This window comes from Pleurodeles waltl, chromosome 9 (assembly GCF_031143425.1).
Source record: "Pleurodeles waltl isolate 20211129_DDA chromosome 9, aPleWal1.hap1.20221129, whole genome shotgun sequence".
NCBI lineage: Eukaryota > Metazoa > Chordata > Amphibia > Caudata > Salamandridae > Pleurodeles > Pleurodeles waltl.
The window spans coordinates 386,829,407-386,850,252 of NC_090448.1; the positions used below are offsets into that span (position 1 = coordinate 386,829,407).

The 20,846-nt window shown below is 38.6% G+C and overlaps 1 protein-coding gene across 4 annotated transcripts in view; it reads right to left on the reverse strand.

Moving 5' to 3' along the window:
• The window catches only part of DAAM1 (dishevelled associated activator of morphogenesis 1), a 633,974-nt gene that overhangs the window by 354,816 nt on the left and 258,312 nt on the right, over nucleotides 1-20,846 (reverse strand). For all 4 annotated transcript variants that reach the window (XM_069207027.1, XM_069207028.1, XM_069207029.1 and 1 more), the window contains one exon: nucleotides 9,564-9,783. In XM_069207027.1, the coding sequence (XP_069063128.1) occupies nucleotides 9,564-9,746 (183 nt within the window). In that variant the 5' untranslated portion in view covers nucleotides 9,747-9,783. The remainder of the gene's footprint in view (nucleotides 1-9,563; nucleotides 9,784-20,846) is intronic.

Consider the following 20,846-nt stretch of genomic DNA (forward strand, 5'->3'; position numbering starts at 1 on the left):
GCAACACTTGTCTTCATGATTCAATCTACTTTCCAGCCAAACGCACAAAGAGGGTTTCTGAAAACGCCTCGTGCAAATAGGATGTGAAAGGTAAGGACGGAGTACCCGATGCAAGATAAAGATTTTTAACAGTATTTCCTATTGTTGAGCTGCTGTTGTTCTTCTGCAGATAAGCCTGCCAGGCAAACAGCTAAACTGTCGTGTTCAGAGTTAATGCCATCCGACTGGGCCTTTGGTAAACGGCGGATCTCAGCCACTGTTGGCCGCGCACATGGCGGGTTTCATTACCAGCCTAACCCAGAGGAGCTTCGGAGACCGCATTAACTTCTAGTCCTGACGGGGCTACTGTCTGCTGCCCGCTCGAAGGATACATCTAGCTTATTGTACCCAGCATAGATCATAAATTGCCCCTTCTGCTGCCGACAACAGAACTAGCAGTATTCTCACAAAACTTGGCCGTTTACACGAAGATCGCGCTATGCAAAATGCAGCGCCATCGCTCTGCGTGGAAAATAAACAGATAAAGTAGTCCGGACTCCAGGCTGAAAACATCGAGCCTCGTATGGTTCTGGTACTTTACCGGTGCTGTGTAGGTGGGCTAAACACCGAAAACGGCATGACGGATGCATGCCTTTCACAAATGAAAGCAAGCGGTTTTTAAAAGGCAAGTCCACGAACCAATGTAAGTGACTGACGTGGCATGAGCTTGGTTTCAAGCCCAAAGAGAGATAACAGAATGGACAGAGTACTTTGTGCTCGCCCATAAAAAGGACCATTCAAAGTTTTCGATCTGTCGGCATTTGCAGTTTTTTTTTTTTTTTTTAAAGACGGGCTATTACACACCCACTAATAAGATTTGCACCACCGTTCTAAAAAGAAAGAAATAAAAACATTGGTTCAACAACCACTATAAACAGATTTAGTTTAGATGTGCTTTTCACAGTCAAAGTGAAAAATATCTTAGATTATCACTCAGAAAGGCCCAACATTGTAAACTTTAACAGCAAATGTATTACGCAGAGATCTGGTGCTCCTGCAAGGAAAATGCTGACCTCAGTTTTACCTCCAGCTACATTCACTGCTGAGTGGCCTCGAAGCAGCTTCAACAGGGTTGCATTTAGTTAAGTAGCACAGAATCTTAAGAGGAACAAAAATTAAAGGACTAGGTACCGTGGGTACCCGCCCTGTGACTCACTGACAGGGGCGGGTAGGATTGTTGTAAGCACTAAAGACTCCACTGGATGAAACCAAATGATACAGCTAGGAGACAGAGGACAAACGATAATATATGTGGCTGCATTAAACCATTTCTCTAAAAGGCTTTTCAACCATCTCGCAATGTATTGCAGGATTAAATACAATGGCTGAAAGCGCAAGTAGTCAAATGCAACAACTTTTCAGTTTATTTTAACAATTAAGACAAAAACGGTGCACCCACATTACTGAATTAGGATATAACACATACCTTTATCCAATTGCTTTACATTGCACACAATGCAGCACGAGGGCTGCTTCCAAATACTTGGGGGAGGGTGAGTGGGCACTAGATCAGTGCCACAAGGGCGAAGAATGATCATTGTCACCTGAAGTCACCAGCTGTGTTAGACTACAACAACCAGCTAGAGGTAAGTTTTTAGTTCTGCAATTGATTTTCTCTGAAATGCCTCATGGTATGAGGGAGATAATTTAACATGGAAAAGCAATGAACTTGTAGGGTTGTTCCTCAAAAAGGCTTAAATCTTGCATGCTGGGAGCAAAAACATTCTGGGAGTGTATATAGTGGATAAGTTACGCACAGTTTGGTGAGAGGTAGCGTAGTGTATTTCATAGAAATTGGAGTGCAAGTACTGTGCAACCCACATACTGGAACAGTTTCATATTTTTAATGCGTGACCGCTGATAACAGGGTAAGGCAGTGCATTTTCATGCAGGAACATGTAAGCAAAGCAGACTTACTTGAATCTGACCACGTCTTATTGGTAATCTGCAGATACCCATAAATAGCAAGGAGATATGTGGTCAAAGCATCTCATGACTGATGACTCATGACTGATAGGACAACATGATTTTAGACTCATTAGACCCTGCCCACTGTTAAGGGAGAATGTCAAAGATACAGTCCTTAAAAATAGTCCATGTAGGATAGATCTAGGATGAATCTGCCGTTTTGGAATTAGTAGATGCAGGATTCCAAGGATATGTAGGCAACAGAAGCAATCACTGTGAAATTGTTACCATGAAGGATCAAATTCAGCCTCATGTCCTTGATGATATTCAGATTAATGACTTTATGAAATGTAGTCAGTGGAGCAGGGGCCAATCAAGCAGCAGTGCAGGGCCTTGATGTAGGGCCTCCATCACTGAAGAATTTAAACAGAGCCATTACTGATGCACTGACCTCCGAACATCGGTGGGTCTTCATGCTCTTATTTAACGGAGTCTCTAATGCAATCTCTGACTAGACAGCATACTAAAAACAACTCCGGTACTCATTGCCAAGGATGATCACCAGGGTGATCAAGATGACACTAAAAAGGGGGTCTGTGACAGAGGAGAACTGATCTGGTGATGTTTGCCAGTGGTGAGAGGTAGGCAGGATGCTACTTTAACTTGATGAGTACTGTTAACCTGAAAGGAGGTGAACAATAAAATGAAGATCAGTCAACACCAATGGTATATTCGAACATTAGGATTCCAGTTTTTCAGTGCACACCGTCTAAAGTCAGCAAGAGGCAAAGTATAATAAATCCACTACACTGCCTGTAGTGTGAACAGGAAGGTTACCTCCCTAAAAGTATGTATCTAAAAAATTAGCCTATTGGGAACACTGCCAGCCTGTATGGCAAGACTGAGTATACAACCTCGTGGGCAAGTGCAGCCTCTCTTCCTCAAATGTCACTCTAACAGAAGGGTTCATAAGTAAGTGAGCTTGTGTGGCACTGCAACTGTGACTTGAGAGGAGGGTTAAAGAGATTTTTTTTGTTTGGGGGAGGGGTCGAGGCTTGCTGCCAAGAGAAGATGGGCGCCTTTCTCAGAGCTCCGTGATGGTGGCGGGAGGCGAACCGGCCGGTTCGTTTTTGAAATGTTTTTTTTTTTCAAACCTGAAAATGGGAAAAGGGAACATTTCTAGATCAATATGGTTTCCCCTTGGATGACTTTTGAGGGCTATATAATGCCAGAATTTCACTAAAATAATGGCTTTCGCTTGAGGTTTCAATTGCTGACGCCATTTTGTTTTTCCCTCAAATTTTTTCCTTTTTTCTCTTACTCTTCAGTTTTTCTCAGAGCCTGAGGTGTTTTTTATAGATTAAAATAATTTTTATTCCTAATCTTATTTTTTGCTCTTCTGCTGTATAACGCCTCATTTCAGTTGGAATATTTTAAGCATTCTATTTGACTTACTCTACTAGTTTACCTCATATTTTTTTTTAATTCATATATTGCTTATGGGCAGATCTAGCAATCTTCAACTGACTACAGTAAAGTACAAGGTACTAAAAATATCGAAAATATTGTTTTGTCTAATTAATTTTCCCTCTTGTCAAATATGGGGAGCACAGGAATTAACCATGATGCTACACCTTCAGTGGTTAATAAAGTATCTTCCAAGCATCCAGCTACAATATCCACATCTACTAATAAAAGAGCTAAAAAGGACCCTCCGTCTCCTATTAAAACAGTTGATACAATATTCATAGAGTTACTTCTTGAGGAAATAAGAGCTCTTAAACCTTTTATGGAAGATACAAATAAACTGCACATTTTGGATGACAAATGGACGCATTTGAAGAACAGAGTCTCTTATATGGAACGAAAGGTGGTAGTGCTTGAAGATTCACTAGCATTAATTCAATCTTTGCATGCTTCTTCAAGTTCTAGAAGATATGGAGAATCTGAATCGAAGAAACAATCTTCATATTTATGGTTTGCCACAGGGAACTGAAGGATTAGATTCACCGCCTTTTTTTCAATTGGTCTTACCCCAAATTCTAGATCTGCGTACTTCTCTAGTTTTAAATATACAAAGAGCACATAAACTTGGACATTCTTCTCATATGGCATCAACGTAAAAGAAACCAAGAGGAATAATCCTTTATTTTTTGGAGTACTTAGATCTGCATAAAGTTCTTAGAGCAGCAAAAGCTGAAGGTCAGATTGTGTAGGTTAGGCTCCAATCTCTTCTTTGCACAGAATTATGCTAAGTCGATAGGAGATAAACGCAAGAAATTTCTGGATATGCGTCCGGCACTTAAATCGCTTAATGCCCGTTATGGTCTTTTTCACTCCTGTTTGTTCAAGGTCACTTATAAGAAGAAGCAGCATTACTGCAGACATTTATTGACTCCTGTAGAAGTGAAAAAATGGATACCTCTAAAGTAACAGACTTGACAGATATAATATCCTTAATATCTTTAGATGTGCTTATTCTGTTTACGTAATGTTCAGAATTACTTTTCTAAGGGAATTGATTTTTCCTATTTTCTTCTCATTTTTAGATTTTACTTCATGAAAGTGCCTGTTCTCTGTGGTAGCAATTTGTGTGGCCCAGTCTCTCTTCCCTCTTGTGTCTGCAGTCGTGGAGTGAAGGTTGTCTCATCTTCCTTTTGTGGTTTCACCACCCTCATTTTGTTTTGTCTTATAGGTACGTTTCTATTACTTGTTATGTTTATTTGTTTTCTTATTGTTTCTTCCTATCATATGCTATGTTTCTCTCTCTTCTTCTTCTATTACTTTTCTATTTTTTCTCTTATTCCTTTCTTCTATCCATTTTCTTCTCTTTTTCTTCTGAATATCATTATGCATCTTTCGGTTCAATCTCTCAAAGTATATAGTGGTTTTATATTTCAAGTTTTGTGGTTATATTATTAAGTTTATTTGTTAGATGACAATTTATTTCTTTGAATGTTAAGGGTTTAGGTTCTCCAATAAAACGTAAGAGTTTTAACGCATATTCTAAAATTAAAAGCTGGTATTGCCCTATTACAAGAAACTCATATTTCAGATATTGAAGCAGCTAAACTTAAAAGGTAATGGGTATGTCATGTTTTCTCATCTCCTGGAACTGGGAAAAAAATGGGGCAATTATACTGTATCATAAAGCGTTACATGTTTGTTATATCTCAAGATTTTGATGCTATGGGTAGATGAGTTGTTATTTCATTGTTCATTAACAAAATAACTATGGTTAATGTTTATACCCCTACTCAAAATGATAAATCTTTTTGGAATGACATATTAGCTAAGTTAATGAACCTTTCTGATGAAAATTTGATTTTTGGAGGAGACTGTAATATGATTATGGACCCTTTTATTGATCATAAGTCTAAACCTAGATTTAAACCTTCGGCTGTATTCTCACAATTTACATCTACAATTAAACCAAGAACATTAGAAGATGTTTGGAGATTATGTAATCCTATATTACAGGACTATACCTTTTTCTCCCCTGCACATGCTTCCCAATCTAGGATTGACTATGTACTCGTTTCGCAACATCTTGTACAGCATGTTTTAGGTTTGAAAATTGGCTCTATATTAATCCCAGATCATGCTCCAGTGAGTATGGCTCAATCTTATATCACACAGTCACCTAATAAAAGATGGAGATTTAATAATTCCTTACTTCTTGATACTAATTTTTCAACTTTTTGGTAAGTTTGAAACACAATTCTCTTTGGATAATGATACCCCTTAAATAACTGTTCAAATCATTTGGGACGTCTTCAAGGCAGCTTCTAGGGATTTTATTATTTCCTATTGGGCTAATGAAAAGAAAGTCGCTACTACAAAATTACTTCAATCCATGGATCATATTAGGCAACTAGAAAGTTTATATTACTCGTCCAAATATAGAAGTTGTCTTGCTGCATTATTTCATGCTAAATTTAATTTTAATAACAATTCAACAGATATTGTTAATGCTTACCTTCTTAAATCTAGTGCTAAGTATTATGGTGGACAAAATAAATCGGGAAAGTTACTAGCGAACTATATAAAAATTAAAAAGAAAGAACAAAGATATAATCTATTTATAATACTTCCAATTCTTTATTGCATACAAATGAAGGAATTTTAGATTAATTTGTTAATTTTTTAAACAATTATACACTCCTGAATTTTACCCTTCGCAGTAATTTACTAATCAATATTTGTACTCTATTAATCCGCCTGTACTTGAACTTTTTGAATTCTTTGCTCTTGACAATGATCTCTCTTTTGAGGAAATTCTCAAACCATTAAATCTTATCAAGAAAAGTAAAGCTCCAGGACCGGATGGTTTTACTATAGAAATAGTAACTATCTCTTCTGGAGGCTCTTTTCAAGGTGCTTTACTTTGTCTTATACCAAAAGACGACAAAGATCCAAACTTCTGTAAGAATTATAGACCAATTTCTCTAGTTAATTTAGATTACAAATGTTTGCTAACATTTTAGCTCTACGCCTGGAGTCACTTCTCCCTGGGTTAATTGGTAAGGAGTAATCCGGGTTTATTAAAGGATGTCTACTATTTGATAACACAAGATTGTTTTTTAATATTTTAAGCAAATCTGTTGTTTACAAAGATTCACTCTAAGCAATTGCTTTGGACGCTGAAAAAGCTTTTGTTCAAGTTAATTTGCTTTTTATGTTCTCAACGCTTTCATTGTTTAGTTTTGGCCCTAAATTTATATATTTTATTTCATTATTAAATTCTTCCCCTAAAGCAGCTATTTTTCTAAATGGACTCATAGCTCGCTCTTTTTCACTTTATAGAGGAGTTCGCCAGGGGTGCCCGTCGTCGCCGCTTTTGTTCAATCTTGCTTTGGAACTTTTAAATGAAACTTATGGTTATCAATACGGGGAAAGTCAAGTAAAAGTTTCGGGTTATGCTGATATTTTACTTTTTATATTAAAACTGCAATCTTCACTTCCTGCTTTCTTTTTAGAACTAGAAAAGTTCGCTTCTATTTCGGGGTATAAATTGAATAAAGATAAGTGTGAAATACTCCCTTTAAATACATTTTGTCTTCCTGAAGATTTTAAATCAAACTTTCACAGGAGCAATGATAAACTTAAATACTTGGGCCTTTGGTTTAAGCCTTCTTTTAGCGATACAATTTCCTGTAATTTTTTACAATTATTTTCTACTCCTAATTCTCTCATATCTAAATGGAATCCTTTATATTTATCCTGGTGGGATAGATTAGATTCTCTTAAAATGATGTTACTTCCTGTAATCCTATTTTATTTATTAAACATACCAATAATTATACAGAGTCATTATTTTAAAAAGATGAAGTTAATTTTATCTAAATGTTTATGGAACTATAAAAAGCCCCAAATGTCCCATCAAAAATGAATGAAACCTAAACTGTTTGGAGGACTTCATTTTCCAGATGTTCGTTCATACCATATGGCCTTTTCCCTTAAACAAGCTTCCCTTTTATTCAATGAGGATGATTCTGATATGTTGCCAATATGGGTTGCTGTTAAAAAATCATTTTTTGCTCCCTTTACATTTCAGGGGGTTTTAACTTTAACACATAGACCAGTGTCTATTTCTCTTCCTATTTTGAAAAATTCCTGCAGAATTCTACAGCCATTTTCTACTTCATATAATGGAAGCAAAATGCAGTTCCTGAATTCATCAATTTGGTAAAATAAATACATTAAGTTAAATAATAGAACCATTTACTTGAAAATGTGGCATTTAAAGGGGTTAAGATGGGTACATCAACTATTTGAAAATGGGACATCGCTTTCTTCTGTACAGGTACAACATCTTTTTTCTTTTCCATCCTCTTTTGCTAGAAAATATGATGCTTTAATACAGGCCGTAAATAGTTCATATCAACATTTTCCAACTCAGCAATCATCTACTGTTCAACCTTCTCAAATTAAAAATCTTTTATTACAGTCCTCATCATCTTCCCGTATTTATCAAGTGATTACTGCGCCTTCTGAAGAAAGGTTTAAATCTACAATGTAATTGCAGTGGGAGAAAGATTTGGATACTTCTTTTTCAACTTCTTAATGGAATAGGGTGTGGATTAAAATATAAAAATCCTCATGAGCAGCTAATGCAATTCAAACTTTAATCCTTATATATAATAGACTATTAATAACACCAGCATCTCTGCATAAAAAGGATTCTAGCCTTTCATCTTCTTGTTGGTCCTTATAGGCCGTTCTCAGATTTTAAACATATGTTATTTGAATGTCCTTTCAGATTTCAGTTTTGGGTTAAAGTATGGATTCAAATAAATATTATATTTGATTCACAAATCTCCTTAAGTTTTACCAATATATTTTTAGGTAGCCTTGCAGAGGAATGGTCTCACTATCAAAAATGAAATATCTTAATTTTAGATTTACTAGTAGGCGTTGCTTTTCAACAAATGACAATTTTGGAAGGATGCTTCTAAACTAACCTTTCAAGCTTGGTGGTATGGTGTATGTTATAACCATAGGCTAGACAAGGCTTATGTCTCCCCTCATCCCTTCCTAATAAACGAGAAACGATATGGATACCCGTTACAAATTCTCAATTCTTTGGCATATTCTTCATGTAACCATTTTCCCAGAAATGAGGAGGTCTCTAAACCTCCATGAATTGGTTTTTCCATCTCCATTTAATGTACTTATCCATATTTGTATTATTCACTATACATGCATACAGTACATATATTTCCCTTCCACTATATTTTTGTTAGTTGTATTTCTCAAGAAAATATTTTTCCTGTAATTGAACTGTTATTGTGTTGATTATTTATTTTCTCAATCATATTTATATATTCTGACTACTGTATTGATCAATAAACTTTCTTTTTAAACCTGCAAAAAAGAGATTTTTTGTTATTTTAAAGTGCAATATATACACCAAGCTTTCTTTCTTGTGAAGGTGCTTAAGAACTACAACTACATGATCAGTAAGGAAATATTTGGCGTGATCATGAAAGCCACATTATGGACCAGCTGGTAAGTGGTGCACAGATTTAGTAAGGAGAGCGGCAATAATCTGAAATTACAAAAATGTTTGCTTTTTTTCTTTACAATGTCATTCAAGTGTGACTTGCTTTGAACATACATTCCGACACTAGGCAAGAAAGCTCACAAGTACTCGGATACAAATCTGGAATTAGACATACAACATGGTGGAAGCCAGGGTACCTTCACATGTACACTAATATGCCCGAGGGGTAGCTCACACACCTTGATTAATTTGGTTTCAAGCAGAAGTTGTGAAAGACTGAAACCAAGTAAGCAAGATCTGGAAAACCCACATGACCGCATCAATCAACTGAAGAGACTCATGTGGTTAAGCTTGCTAACTTTACTAAATGTGCCTTCAAAGCCCAGAGGCACAATAAGGGCTACACCTCATCATGCAACTCCACAAAAAGGTTTCTCAGGCACCCATTAGGCCATCTACGTTCCAGTGCTTAGCTTCAAATCAGACAACTGTGCCTGCAGATTATAGTAAAACTGAGAATCAATATTCAGTGTGTAATTTGAACTAAATTATCAACTGATCAACATGAAATGGCTTCAATCCACTTCATCTGAATTAATCTGAAACTTACCACAAGTTCTGTGAACATGGTATCCAGTTCTTCAACTGGGGGCATCGGCAGTGCTGGCTCCATGCTCTGCAAGGCAAACCCACTGTCCTGACGCAGTCTGTAGGTGATTTCTGGGTGGTCATTATTTCGAAAACAACAGAAGATGAAGGAGATCCCACGACTGCTTCTCTTTCTCGGTGCCATGGTTGGATTACTGAATGTTTCCTCTTGCTATTTAACCCTGAGGAAGAGAAAACTGAACCGTTTAGTTATTAGGACTTATAAAAGATAGGCAGAAATATTTTCAAAAGTGGATGTCACTTAAAACAAGCACAGATCTAAATGTTTACATTCTGATCAAGACACAAGCTCATTATTATCTCCTGAGGTAAATTATGCACCATAATAATTCCACCAGCAAAGGAAAAAGGAAAACACAAAACCAGGATAACACAAGAAACACCAAGGGTCAGATGACTACTATTTCTTTCCTAACTTTAACAGCTCATAGTATGTATGTCCATCATAGGATTTATCAGGTGTAAAGTAGAACCCCCTTTAGGGGGGGTTATGTATTTTAATTATATAAATACATATTTTAACACCTAGGAACCTTAAACCTGACTGAAGTATCTCCTAGAGTACTCAGTATCAAGCACAAAGACAGGAGGAGGGAAAAAAGAAAGGTAGGCCTAGATCAATCCGCTGTACATGTCTAAACAGCATTTTCCAAGGTTTGGTTTAGAGTTTTTCTTCCAATAAGGTTTTTACAGAAAATGCAAAAGTAATGCGTAACTATTACCTGCCAAAGTAACTAAAAAAACTAAGGTATTAATAGGAACACATTAAACATGCTTTACATTTCTGCTGAATATTCAACACAACAGAAAGCTCAATAAAAAAAAAAAATGCACATAGCTAATGGAAACACTCAGCAATCAACTTAAAGAAACTTTTGATCGAAGGAAGTCATGATGCTTTGCCCTTTAGATAAAGGCTTCCACTTTATCAGGCTGAGTACCACAGGATAAACCACAAATACCTTTCCATGCTATTCCTGCTTCTCTGTAACGATGAAAGAAATCTACTGAAATCATGCAACTATTTGTGACGAAAGAAGAGGAATGAATTTCATGGCTAATCTCTCATACTTGGATGTGGTCTGGTACAGCTTAAATCACACACATCCAACTAAATGACATATGAAATAATTGGACCTCCGAGGCAATAATGATGCATAACAATCTGAATTTCAGGCTGGCCGCCGCAGTCCTTATATTTTCCCCAACTTAAGAAGTAGCTCAATTTATATGGGGAACATCTATCAGTAATGTCACCTAACTCTCATTATGAAGTGGGGGAAGCCTAGGAAAGGTTGTCCGTGTTTCTACAGGGATTTGCAGTGAAGTGCTCGCACTCCCTCCTGTCCTTCGTTATCTAGGCTTCCCCATCACAGATTGCTGTCAACACAACGCTGGAGCATCATACTAACAGATATCACTGCACAACACCATAATCATCTTGAATGTATAATGAATTAAAACCATTGCAATTTTAAAAACTGGTGCTGTTAGCCAATTGCTTAAACATTTATCAAGAACGTAGGAATTTTCTGGGTTTTTTTATTTATATTTTTATTATTTTTTAATACTGATGCCACGTGACTGGATTAGAGTTAGTTTAAATAGTCTGACACCAATCGCAGGATTTGAGCAGGCCTTTGTCCTGGGTCAGGCTAGGTACGTAATTGTAAGCAGCAACGGTTCTAGTTTATGCAAGTTAGTGTACTGAAAAGAAAAAGAAAAAAAAGGAAACTAAAGCGTTATGGATAAGGAAATATCATCCCAAAATGCATATTACACTCAAAGGCTTGCTCACCTCTCCTGTAAATTCCTTATCATCATGGTTACTAGTTGTTGAGTGCCTAAACTCACCAGCGGCTTAAGAAACGCTTTCACTTAGAAGTGATACCTACCAATGTTTTATTAAATTTTTATTATAATTACATTTGATAGCACTCTTGGCAAGCCTTTTTTCACTTCAAAGCACTTAAGAGCCCCACAATGGGACTGAACTTTCTTTGTATGAAACATTTCTGATGTTTTAATGCAACACCAGTAAGCAGCAGAAGTAACACTCCATCCAAGACCCAAATAAGAAACTATTTATTCACACGTGACATCTTCCCATGAGAAATGTAAAAAGAAGAGGTTCTGCAGCTATCTTGAAAGTGCAGACGGATGGAAGTCGTTGATTAGAAAAATTGAATTTGCAAAATCATTACCACACTACATGAGTTTATTCGAAGCAATCATGGTTGGGTGTTTAATAAGACGGGGTACAAACAACCAAAAGGTTAAACTCAAAAGGTGAGTCCTGCAAAGCCCACTCAGCCACTTACTTTCTGAACATTTAAGAGAAAATGTCAATCCTCACACTTTTAAGTTGCTTGGGAAGGTACACTGGAAAGAGACATTTGCCCATTCCTCCCAAAGTTTTCTCTGCTAGAAAAAAGGGTGTTATCATGACTTTCCTCGGTAACACTCCTATTGCTGATATATGTTCTGCAGCTACTTGGTCTACACCATACACATTCACAAAACACTACTGTGTGGATGTCCTAGCACACCAGCAAGCTAATGTAGGTCTGGCAGTGCTACATACACTTTCAGTCAACTGCAACTCCTACGGGCCAGTCACTGCTTTATGGGGGACTGCTTTACAGTCTATGCAAAGCATGTGCATCCACAGCCACACATGCCATTGAACGGATTATGGTAATTACCCTATAAGCATCTGTTTGTGGCATGTAGTGCTGTAGATTCACATGCACTCTCCTTCCTCCCCGGACACCTGTGGTCGTTACACTTGCATTATACTTGTATAAAGTTGTACATATGTATTTATACATTGCATGGGCATCTTTTTCTCTACACTTTCCTTCCACTCCTTTCTCACCAGCCTGCAGGTAAACAATCATGACAAAGGAGTCAGATGCCCATGCCCAATATCACAGAGAGGAGCCCCCACTCGATCTCGTGACTCGGAACACTTCTTCAAAGAAAAACAACTTGCACCACTACGGACCCAACACTAGATGCCAGTAGTATGCAGAGCATGTGTATCTACAGCCACATATACCAAACGTATACTTACAAATGCATGAGGCGCCTATTTCACTCCCAGAAAAAGGACACACCATAATCATTTGCCATTTGGAGGATTTTTTAAAATTCTACTTGCGTTAGCGCTATTATGCAAATATGAACCATACAATCTATTTGTCTAGTGTGTGGACTTTTTTCTCTACAAGGTGGACTTAGTCCCAATTGCCTCTTCACCACACTACTAATCCACAAGGCACCGATACAGCATATAAGTGACATAATGACTGCTAGGAAGTCTGCTTTCAGTAAATGTTTTAATGTGTGACTGCAATGTTCCTATGAGGTGCCAGAGGGAATGTTCTGCTAACTCTGCCACATAGACCATCTGCCGAAAAAACCTGTTTATGGAAGTCTCTTTTCTCAAAAGTGCTAACAGGGTACAGTGTGTGCAATCCTCTATTGGCAAGAAAACAACCTTTAGTCAAAGACAGCGAAACTGAAATTGACAAGCGGATACAGGGAGTATTTGATTTTCCATTTTTTTTTTTTAAAAGGTATGTGTTGAAAAGGACAAGCTATGCACAAGACTGAATAAGTGGGGAAAGAAAGCACAGAAAACCGAGCTGAATTAATTATAGTAATAATGACTTCTGTCTAGAGGAGAGTGTAAACCTGTTGTTTCTTTGTTCACATTCAGCCATTACTCCCATTTCTTGCTAGATATACTGATGTAGCTATTATCTTATCTATGCAGGCGAAATGCGTTTATTCACAATCACCAATGTACCTGCACACTACGTTAATATATTTAGTTAAGTATTTCATTTACTGCATATATTAATGCTGCTTCAGAGTTCACAATAGAATTATTAAAAATCTTGTATTGTGCACTCTAGAAACTTCCTGGGACAGAAAACACACATCAAAAAGGCCAAGCTAACGGAGAATAAGTATTCCTAAAACACGAGCCCTCCACCCCCGAAAAGGCAGACGAGCAGGCAACAAAGTGTAAAATCAGGGTCAATGCTGTCAAATGTAAAGTCAAGCATTTAGGGCAAAAAAAGCCCAAAGAGCAGTGCAGCAGTTGCAGACACTGACAAGAACAACATACAATCTGTAGGCATCAATGGAGGTCTGAACAAAAACAGTGGGGTTCACAGTGTGGGATGCTCCTCTGAACATGACTGATTAAGCCTCCTCAGAGCATGTTTCAATTCTCGAGGAGATGTGGTGGTTTTGGGAAGGTATTTGGACAAAATATTGAGTCTAAGATATTGGTAGACAAAATATAATGTCAAGAATATCATGAAGGTAGGTTTCCATGGGAAAGCAAAGTTTTACTATACTTACTCAACATTTATATGCTTTGAAGAGAGATATATATATATATATATATATATATATATATATATATATATATACACATACACACACACATATATATATATATATTTGATTTCAAGGTACGCAGATGTGGAGTTAAGAATAGTATATCTATGCTTAACTAGTTGCGCTTACCTTCAATATACTTATCCTCAATGTTGTTGACACTATATTTTGTCCACGATATTCTGTCAGTGATCTGTTGGGTAACTTTACTTTTTACTCAAATCTATACCTCCTTTTAGGGCCATAGATATTGAGGTTAGCATAGTGGTATTGCAGTGCTGGCCTTCACTGGAAGAAGGTTTAGGGGGGCACGCAAGATTCTGGAAAGGAAAATATTTGACATTCTAAACCGCTGGTGGTGGAAAGAGGATGGGGACACCAAACATTTTTTTTGCCTTTCTGGTGGCATTGGGCGAATGCGGCCTAAAGAGGCTGTATACCACTTAGTTACTTGTTCTGACATGCAAAAAATATTTTTCAATTCTAATAATAATTGTGTGCATTTAAAACGGCAGTTCTGTGTTATGTCTATACAAAACCTTTTGATGGATTGGCTGATCAATTGAAGACCTACGAAACACAAATAATCATTGGAGCAATATAATTCCCCCGATATAGAAGTCCAATGTGGCAGGTTTTTTTTGTAAACATCAGTAACTGCTGGGTAGATTGACAGACTGCTATGACTTGTCCTAATCAGAGGCACTCTCCAGTGGCTCAACGCACCATAGCTCAACAATGAGTCACGGGGTAGAATCAGGATGCAAACCAATGGCACTGGCAAAGCAATCACAAGAGAAGGGTCTTTCAAAGAACATGGAACCACCCTGGATCATTTTTATAAGTGTTTGGGATGGAAAGAGCTACATTGCATGATGCAGCCTTCAACACAAAGTTGGCTCCACTTACTTAGAAACATCCAATCTGATTGAGGAATAGCCACCTTCGCCAATGGCTTGTCAGACTGCTTCCAAGGTGGCATGAGATGGAATTGCTCAACCCAAGTTCCCAATATAAAACGGCTGTAAGGCAGGACAGCAGTGGGCTGCACTTGCTCTGATCTCGCAGCGGCCCTGTTTGTCATCATCCTCCTCCTCCTAGGGGATTAGGAAGCCTTCAAGTAGTCACAGTTTGTTGCATATGCAGGTTATGCCAGGAAAAATTCCAGACTCCCTGAACCCTGTTGATTTTGGATGGGATCAGTCAAACCCACACCGGGGTCCCTCAATAATGTCTAGGAATTTTCCTAGGCACCTGCAGGCAGAAAATTGCATCAAGGGGCTTCCCTCTTTGTGGCCTGGAAGGGGAACTCTTGTATTTTTCTTTCTCTGATGGTACTTGCATACCCCAGCAAAAGGTTATCTTGTGGATTTCTTATGTGTACTTATCCTGGGGAATCTCTGGAATACTGTTCACCTGTGGTGGTGCATGTTCATCAAGGTGGGGGAATTGGTGGGGATGGAGAATGAGGAGACTCACAGAGACTCTTCACATGCCCGTGTACCCAAATGTTGGCCAACAGCTCTTTGACTTGCCAAGCAGCCATAAGAGGAACAGATATATTAGCAAAGTTGGGTGTGTCGCACCATTCTCAGCCATGGCACTACTAGCTTTGATTGTACAGTACTTTCAATATTGTCACCCAGTATTAACCTTTAGCTGCTTGCAGACTGTACTAATTTGAGAGTTAGAATGCAGGTGGTATGAGACTCCTTGGGCCTGAAATCGCTGAAACACCTTGATAAGTTAAATACTAGATAAACATTACCGCTAGCTTTTAGGCTAACACCCATGTTTATATCATCTCTGTAAACTTAACACAATCCTCTTCATGGTAGAATATTTAAAGATTTATTAATTAAAGGTTCTTCAAACTCCGACATAAAATGGTAGGATGTGGTGGGTTTAGTGCGGGCTTTAAACAAAAAAAAAAAACATTTTGGTGGTGGTCAAGTCAGCTTAATCGGGGTGGAAGCAAAATTGTTATAAGGTACTGGATGGGGCCAATAAATTGTAAAATGCATATAGTTGACTCCAAACTGACTAGCACTTGCATAATTTCGCTGAATTATCTCACAAGAAAAGAATGATCTCTTTTCAGAAAATTTTTAAAAACAGTAAAATACGCTCAAGAAATACCAGTGGAAATATTCGGATCTGACATGCTATAATATGCGGAGAAGAGTGTCTAACGAATCCACACGTGACAGCACGACACGTGCAAGTATAGCTATGCAATCCACACTGTTCAGTGTACTTTTTCATTTTTGTTCTACACGCGGACACACACACTTCACGAAGTTGCAGGCATAAAATTTAGTCTTAGTTAAGTGTTCTGCTCAGTTCGCACGAGATGCCGTTACTATTCTGTAGCAGTAAGCGTTTCTGAACGTTAACTTTGAACTTCGTTAGAAAAGATTTGAATCTACTGATGTAAACCGCCCCCGCACTGCGCATTTAAACTTTTGTGCTAAAGAAAGGAGTGCAACAATTTGAACTGAATATCGAAACATTCTTGCGATTCTCGTCCCAGAAAGTCCTTTCACTGTTCAAATGAGCTTGTGGGCGAACACAAAGTAACGCCATGCTTTTTAAATATTGTAATAGAATTATGCAGTTCATCACACAGTTACCATTCTGAATATGCTGCACAAAAAGAAACGAACTGTCACATACGAAAAGACAAGTTAATATACCTTAAACAGCTACACTAATGCGCATTGTTCTATGTATACTGCTCCTCAAGTACAATCCTCCAACTATGCAACAGTTTTAAAATGTGTCAATCCCACCAACTCGCTAGTTGAAGGAGCGTGAATATTAAAAGTCAATCAAAGGATAAGACAGGGTGGAGTGGTGCTGTTGCACACCATACAGCGAGTAGGAATAATGGGATTTGTTTTTGAAACTCAGAGTATGTACACTCAGTGAAGCTGGAGTAAAGCCTTGGTGAGTGGAATAAGAATTGCCTTTTTAGAAGTAAAGGCTTCAGGTTTGTGACTAACTTCAATCTGCCTTCAACTTCTAGGTAAGTTCTACATGCTCCTCAAGCAATGCTGCTGCTAGAATATCTCCCGCCTTACGCGAAGTGAAATATTGCTCTCCACCTCCTAGCAATGGAGTCTTATTATGACTTTGAGAGACAATAGGGCACCATCCACCCCCATGCAAATGTTAAATAATTTTGCCAGAACTGGCACTGTTCTGACATCTCCATCGCCCTCATATTTCATTCTTTCTTCTACCAGCCCTCTCCACTCTAGAGAGCAAGCTTGTGCTGCAACATGCTTTCTAGTCCCGGCTAAAAAGCTTGTCCTGCAGTCACTGTTACGGCAAACTGCTTCAGGGCCTTAATGATGCTTGCTCGCTACACTCAATCAAATGCCGATAAGCACAACACAGATTAAGGAGCAGGGAATAGATTCACTTTACTGGACCATCAGGAACATCAATGGCGTGTTATGGTTGACCGGGACACATTGACTGTCTGATCACCAGACTACTTACAATAACGGATACATGTAGACCAACATTGGCTGGGACGTGTGCTATATTCACCACCTAACCAGAATCCGTTGCAATTTTATTTTTCCAGAGAAGAGGTCTTTCACAAACAAGGCTGGAAAGGGAAGTCGCCAGTAAAATTTAACAGTATTAACAACATTTTAGCAACATTATTTTACTCAAACTCTACGGGCATCTACATTCTCTAAACATGTCACTACCCGCTTGTAACACAATAGGTTTGTACTGTAAAATGTAAAACAATGTTAGTGTTCCATCTATACTATCTGTATTAAATCACTTCACCTTGATGGAACACACCAACGATTCAATGGAAAGCATGTCCCACTACAATAAAAAAAAAACTGCTACCAGTGGTTAGACTGCAATAAAATCATCCCCAAAAATTAGTATTTTCCTAAATATTACAGACTAAAAACATGTTAAAACCTACAACATAAAAGCTAACACAGATAGACTCTCCAACCTGGTAATTATATTTTTGAAACAAACTAAACATCTACATATCCATTACAGCCCTGGCCTAAAGCTCACTGGAGGCTCCAGCCAGAAAGAAGAGCTCCTACTGTTGGTGGCATTAGAAAGGAAATCGATAGAGCAAGCGTTGGAAGTGATGCCTAGAAGGGGTGTGGGTGGACTGAAAGTTAATTCCGCAACAGTGAAGCAAATTGATCTGGGAAGGAGGTCTCTCCTACTTAACTGCCAAAAGAAGATCCTAGCAACCTTCTGCTTATCTTGGTTACCTTCACAAGCAGGATGCTGGAAAATGCATTCATAAAGATTTCAATGTAGATTATTACCTCTTAGAGAATAGGGGTTTCTCCCAAGTTATCTGTAACCAGTTTACCTGCAATCAGTTTTTTCAGCATATTTTCCGCTTATGATTTAAGGAGGTATGACAATCTGACAAGAGTAGGATCAGAGAACGCTTAAGTCTAGAAATGTTCTCTCCGACTTCACAGCAGAAATGGCTTTCAATGCATTTGCACATTGCAGAAAACTGGGTTTCATGGGATCAGAATACAGGTGTTAGTGTGTAAGGTCCCCAGCCACATAAAATATATTTCACAAGAAGGATCAGTCTGCATTTCTACAGAACCACTGGTGGGCCAAATGTGGTGAGGAAGCTGAATACCGGAAATTAGGCAAAAGTTGACACAAGACTCCTTGCAAGGGAATGTCCAGTACGCTATAACACCAAAAAATGCCGGAATCCCGAGGCTCACTAGCAGGGCAGTCCGAGTGTGGTTCCAGCATAGCACATATATGAACCAAACTTTCTCCAAGTAATACAAAAGTCCTCAGACTACAAAGTGTGATCAAAAATATATATTTTTATAAAGCGAATACCACTACACAACGCGTTTCAGCCGTAGCCTTGTTCATAGGCCTCGCCTATGAAAGAGCTACTGGCTTCGGCAATGTGTTTTAGCCATGTTGTACACCAGATTGGCTGTTTTTAGCATGGCTAAAAGTTAGTGGTGTAAAGTAGTGTGGCGCAGAGTGGTGTGGTGTAGAGTTTCATGGCAGAGTGCTGAGTGGCACAGTGTTTTATTTTGCAGAGTGGCACGGCGCAGAGTCCCATAGAATGGTACAGAGTGTTGCGGCAAAGAGTGTTGTAGAGTATCATGTCAGAGTGGTACAGAGTGGGTGTGCGCAGAGTGGTTTAGCCTAGAGTAGTGTGACCTAGAGTGGCACAGAGTGTTGCAGTTTAGTGTCGTAAAGTGTTGTGCTGTAGAAAGATGCTGCGTAGAGTGCCATAATGTTGTCTTGTGAAGTGTCAGAGTGGCGTATCAGAGTGGCACAGAGTGGAGTGGAGAGCTGCACAGGGGAGTGTTGTCGTAGGGTAATGGGTTGGCGTAGGGTGATGGGTTGGCGTGAGGAGGCGTAGCAGAGTGGAGTGGCAGAGTAGAGTGACGCAGAGTGGAGTGACGCAGAGTGGCAACGGCCAGTTGCAAAGTTTCGAGCAGTGTTGTGAAGTGGAATGGCATTGAGTGTCGTCAAGTGGAGTGGTGCAGAGTATCATTGAGTGGAGTGTCAGTGTGGAGTCTTGTGGCGTAGAATGGTGTAGTTTGTCACAGTGGAGTGGCCCAGAGTGGAGTAGAGTGTTGTGGAGTATTGTTGCAGAGTGGCATACAGTAAAGGGTAGCAAAGTAGAGTGTTGTGGCATAAAGTGGCGCAGCATAGTGTGTCATGGAGTGGCGTAGCATAAAGCGGAGCAAAGCGTCAGAGTGAAGTGCCGTAGAATGGGATGGAGTGGGGTAGAATGAAGTGGCGTAGAATGAAGTAGATTGGAGTGTCGTGGAGAGGAGTGTTGTGGAGTGGCGTGTCACAGTGGAGTAGAGTGGTGTAGAGTGTTGCAACATAGTGTGGCGTATGAGAAGTGTGGTAGCACACTATCATTACATACACCACATTTTCAAATGAAATAACCATTACATTTGCACAGACATACACTTCTACTGATAAAACTATACAATGCACAAACGATAATATGTGGAAATGCCATTACCTACTGTATTGGTTTGATCGTATTAAATTATTTGTTTCCATCCCACTACAGTATTACATTAAAAAAATGCTTCACTTTTGGTTTTCCTACTTCTCATATATTCTGAAGTATCTGTACAGTTAGACATTTAAATTTTGTTGTGTGCTCGGAAAAAGCATTTCCTTTTGCAGTAAGATTCTGACATAAATCATCTCACTTTGAAGTCAGAGAAAGAAAAGTAAACACCAAGTTCCTTCAGAAGGCAGCACCAGACATTCGACCTCTGTCTTTGAATGCACAGCAATTGAGAAAAGATAAGATTTAAAGGATTTTTTACAGAACAAGAGAAGAAGAATACAGTAAACAGGCTATGCTCTAGGGGAGGGACTAACTTAAGCTGGACACCCTGAAACAAATAAATCAAGCAAATATAAGGCAAGCAACTGAGTTACAAAACCAATGGTATGGAATGAGTGTAACGCATTCCCAGGGAAGCTTGCAAAATGTCCACAAGAAGTCTTTTGCAAACCAGACAGTTGCCTGTCTGGTAGGCTTCGACCTAAAAACAAACAGGAGAAAGTTTCCGTCATTACCTTTACAGAACACTCCAATCATAAAATGCAAACAAGCACTTCACTGGCATCATGCCAAAAAAAAAAAAAAATGTAAACATTAAAGTAGCAAGTGATTTCTGAAAAAGCAACAGACTGACTTCCCATTCTTAAAGAGAGCTTGTTCCAGAGATTGACTCCAAAAATCACAACTAATGTTCTGCCCCACTGTCACATCAAA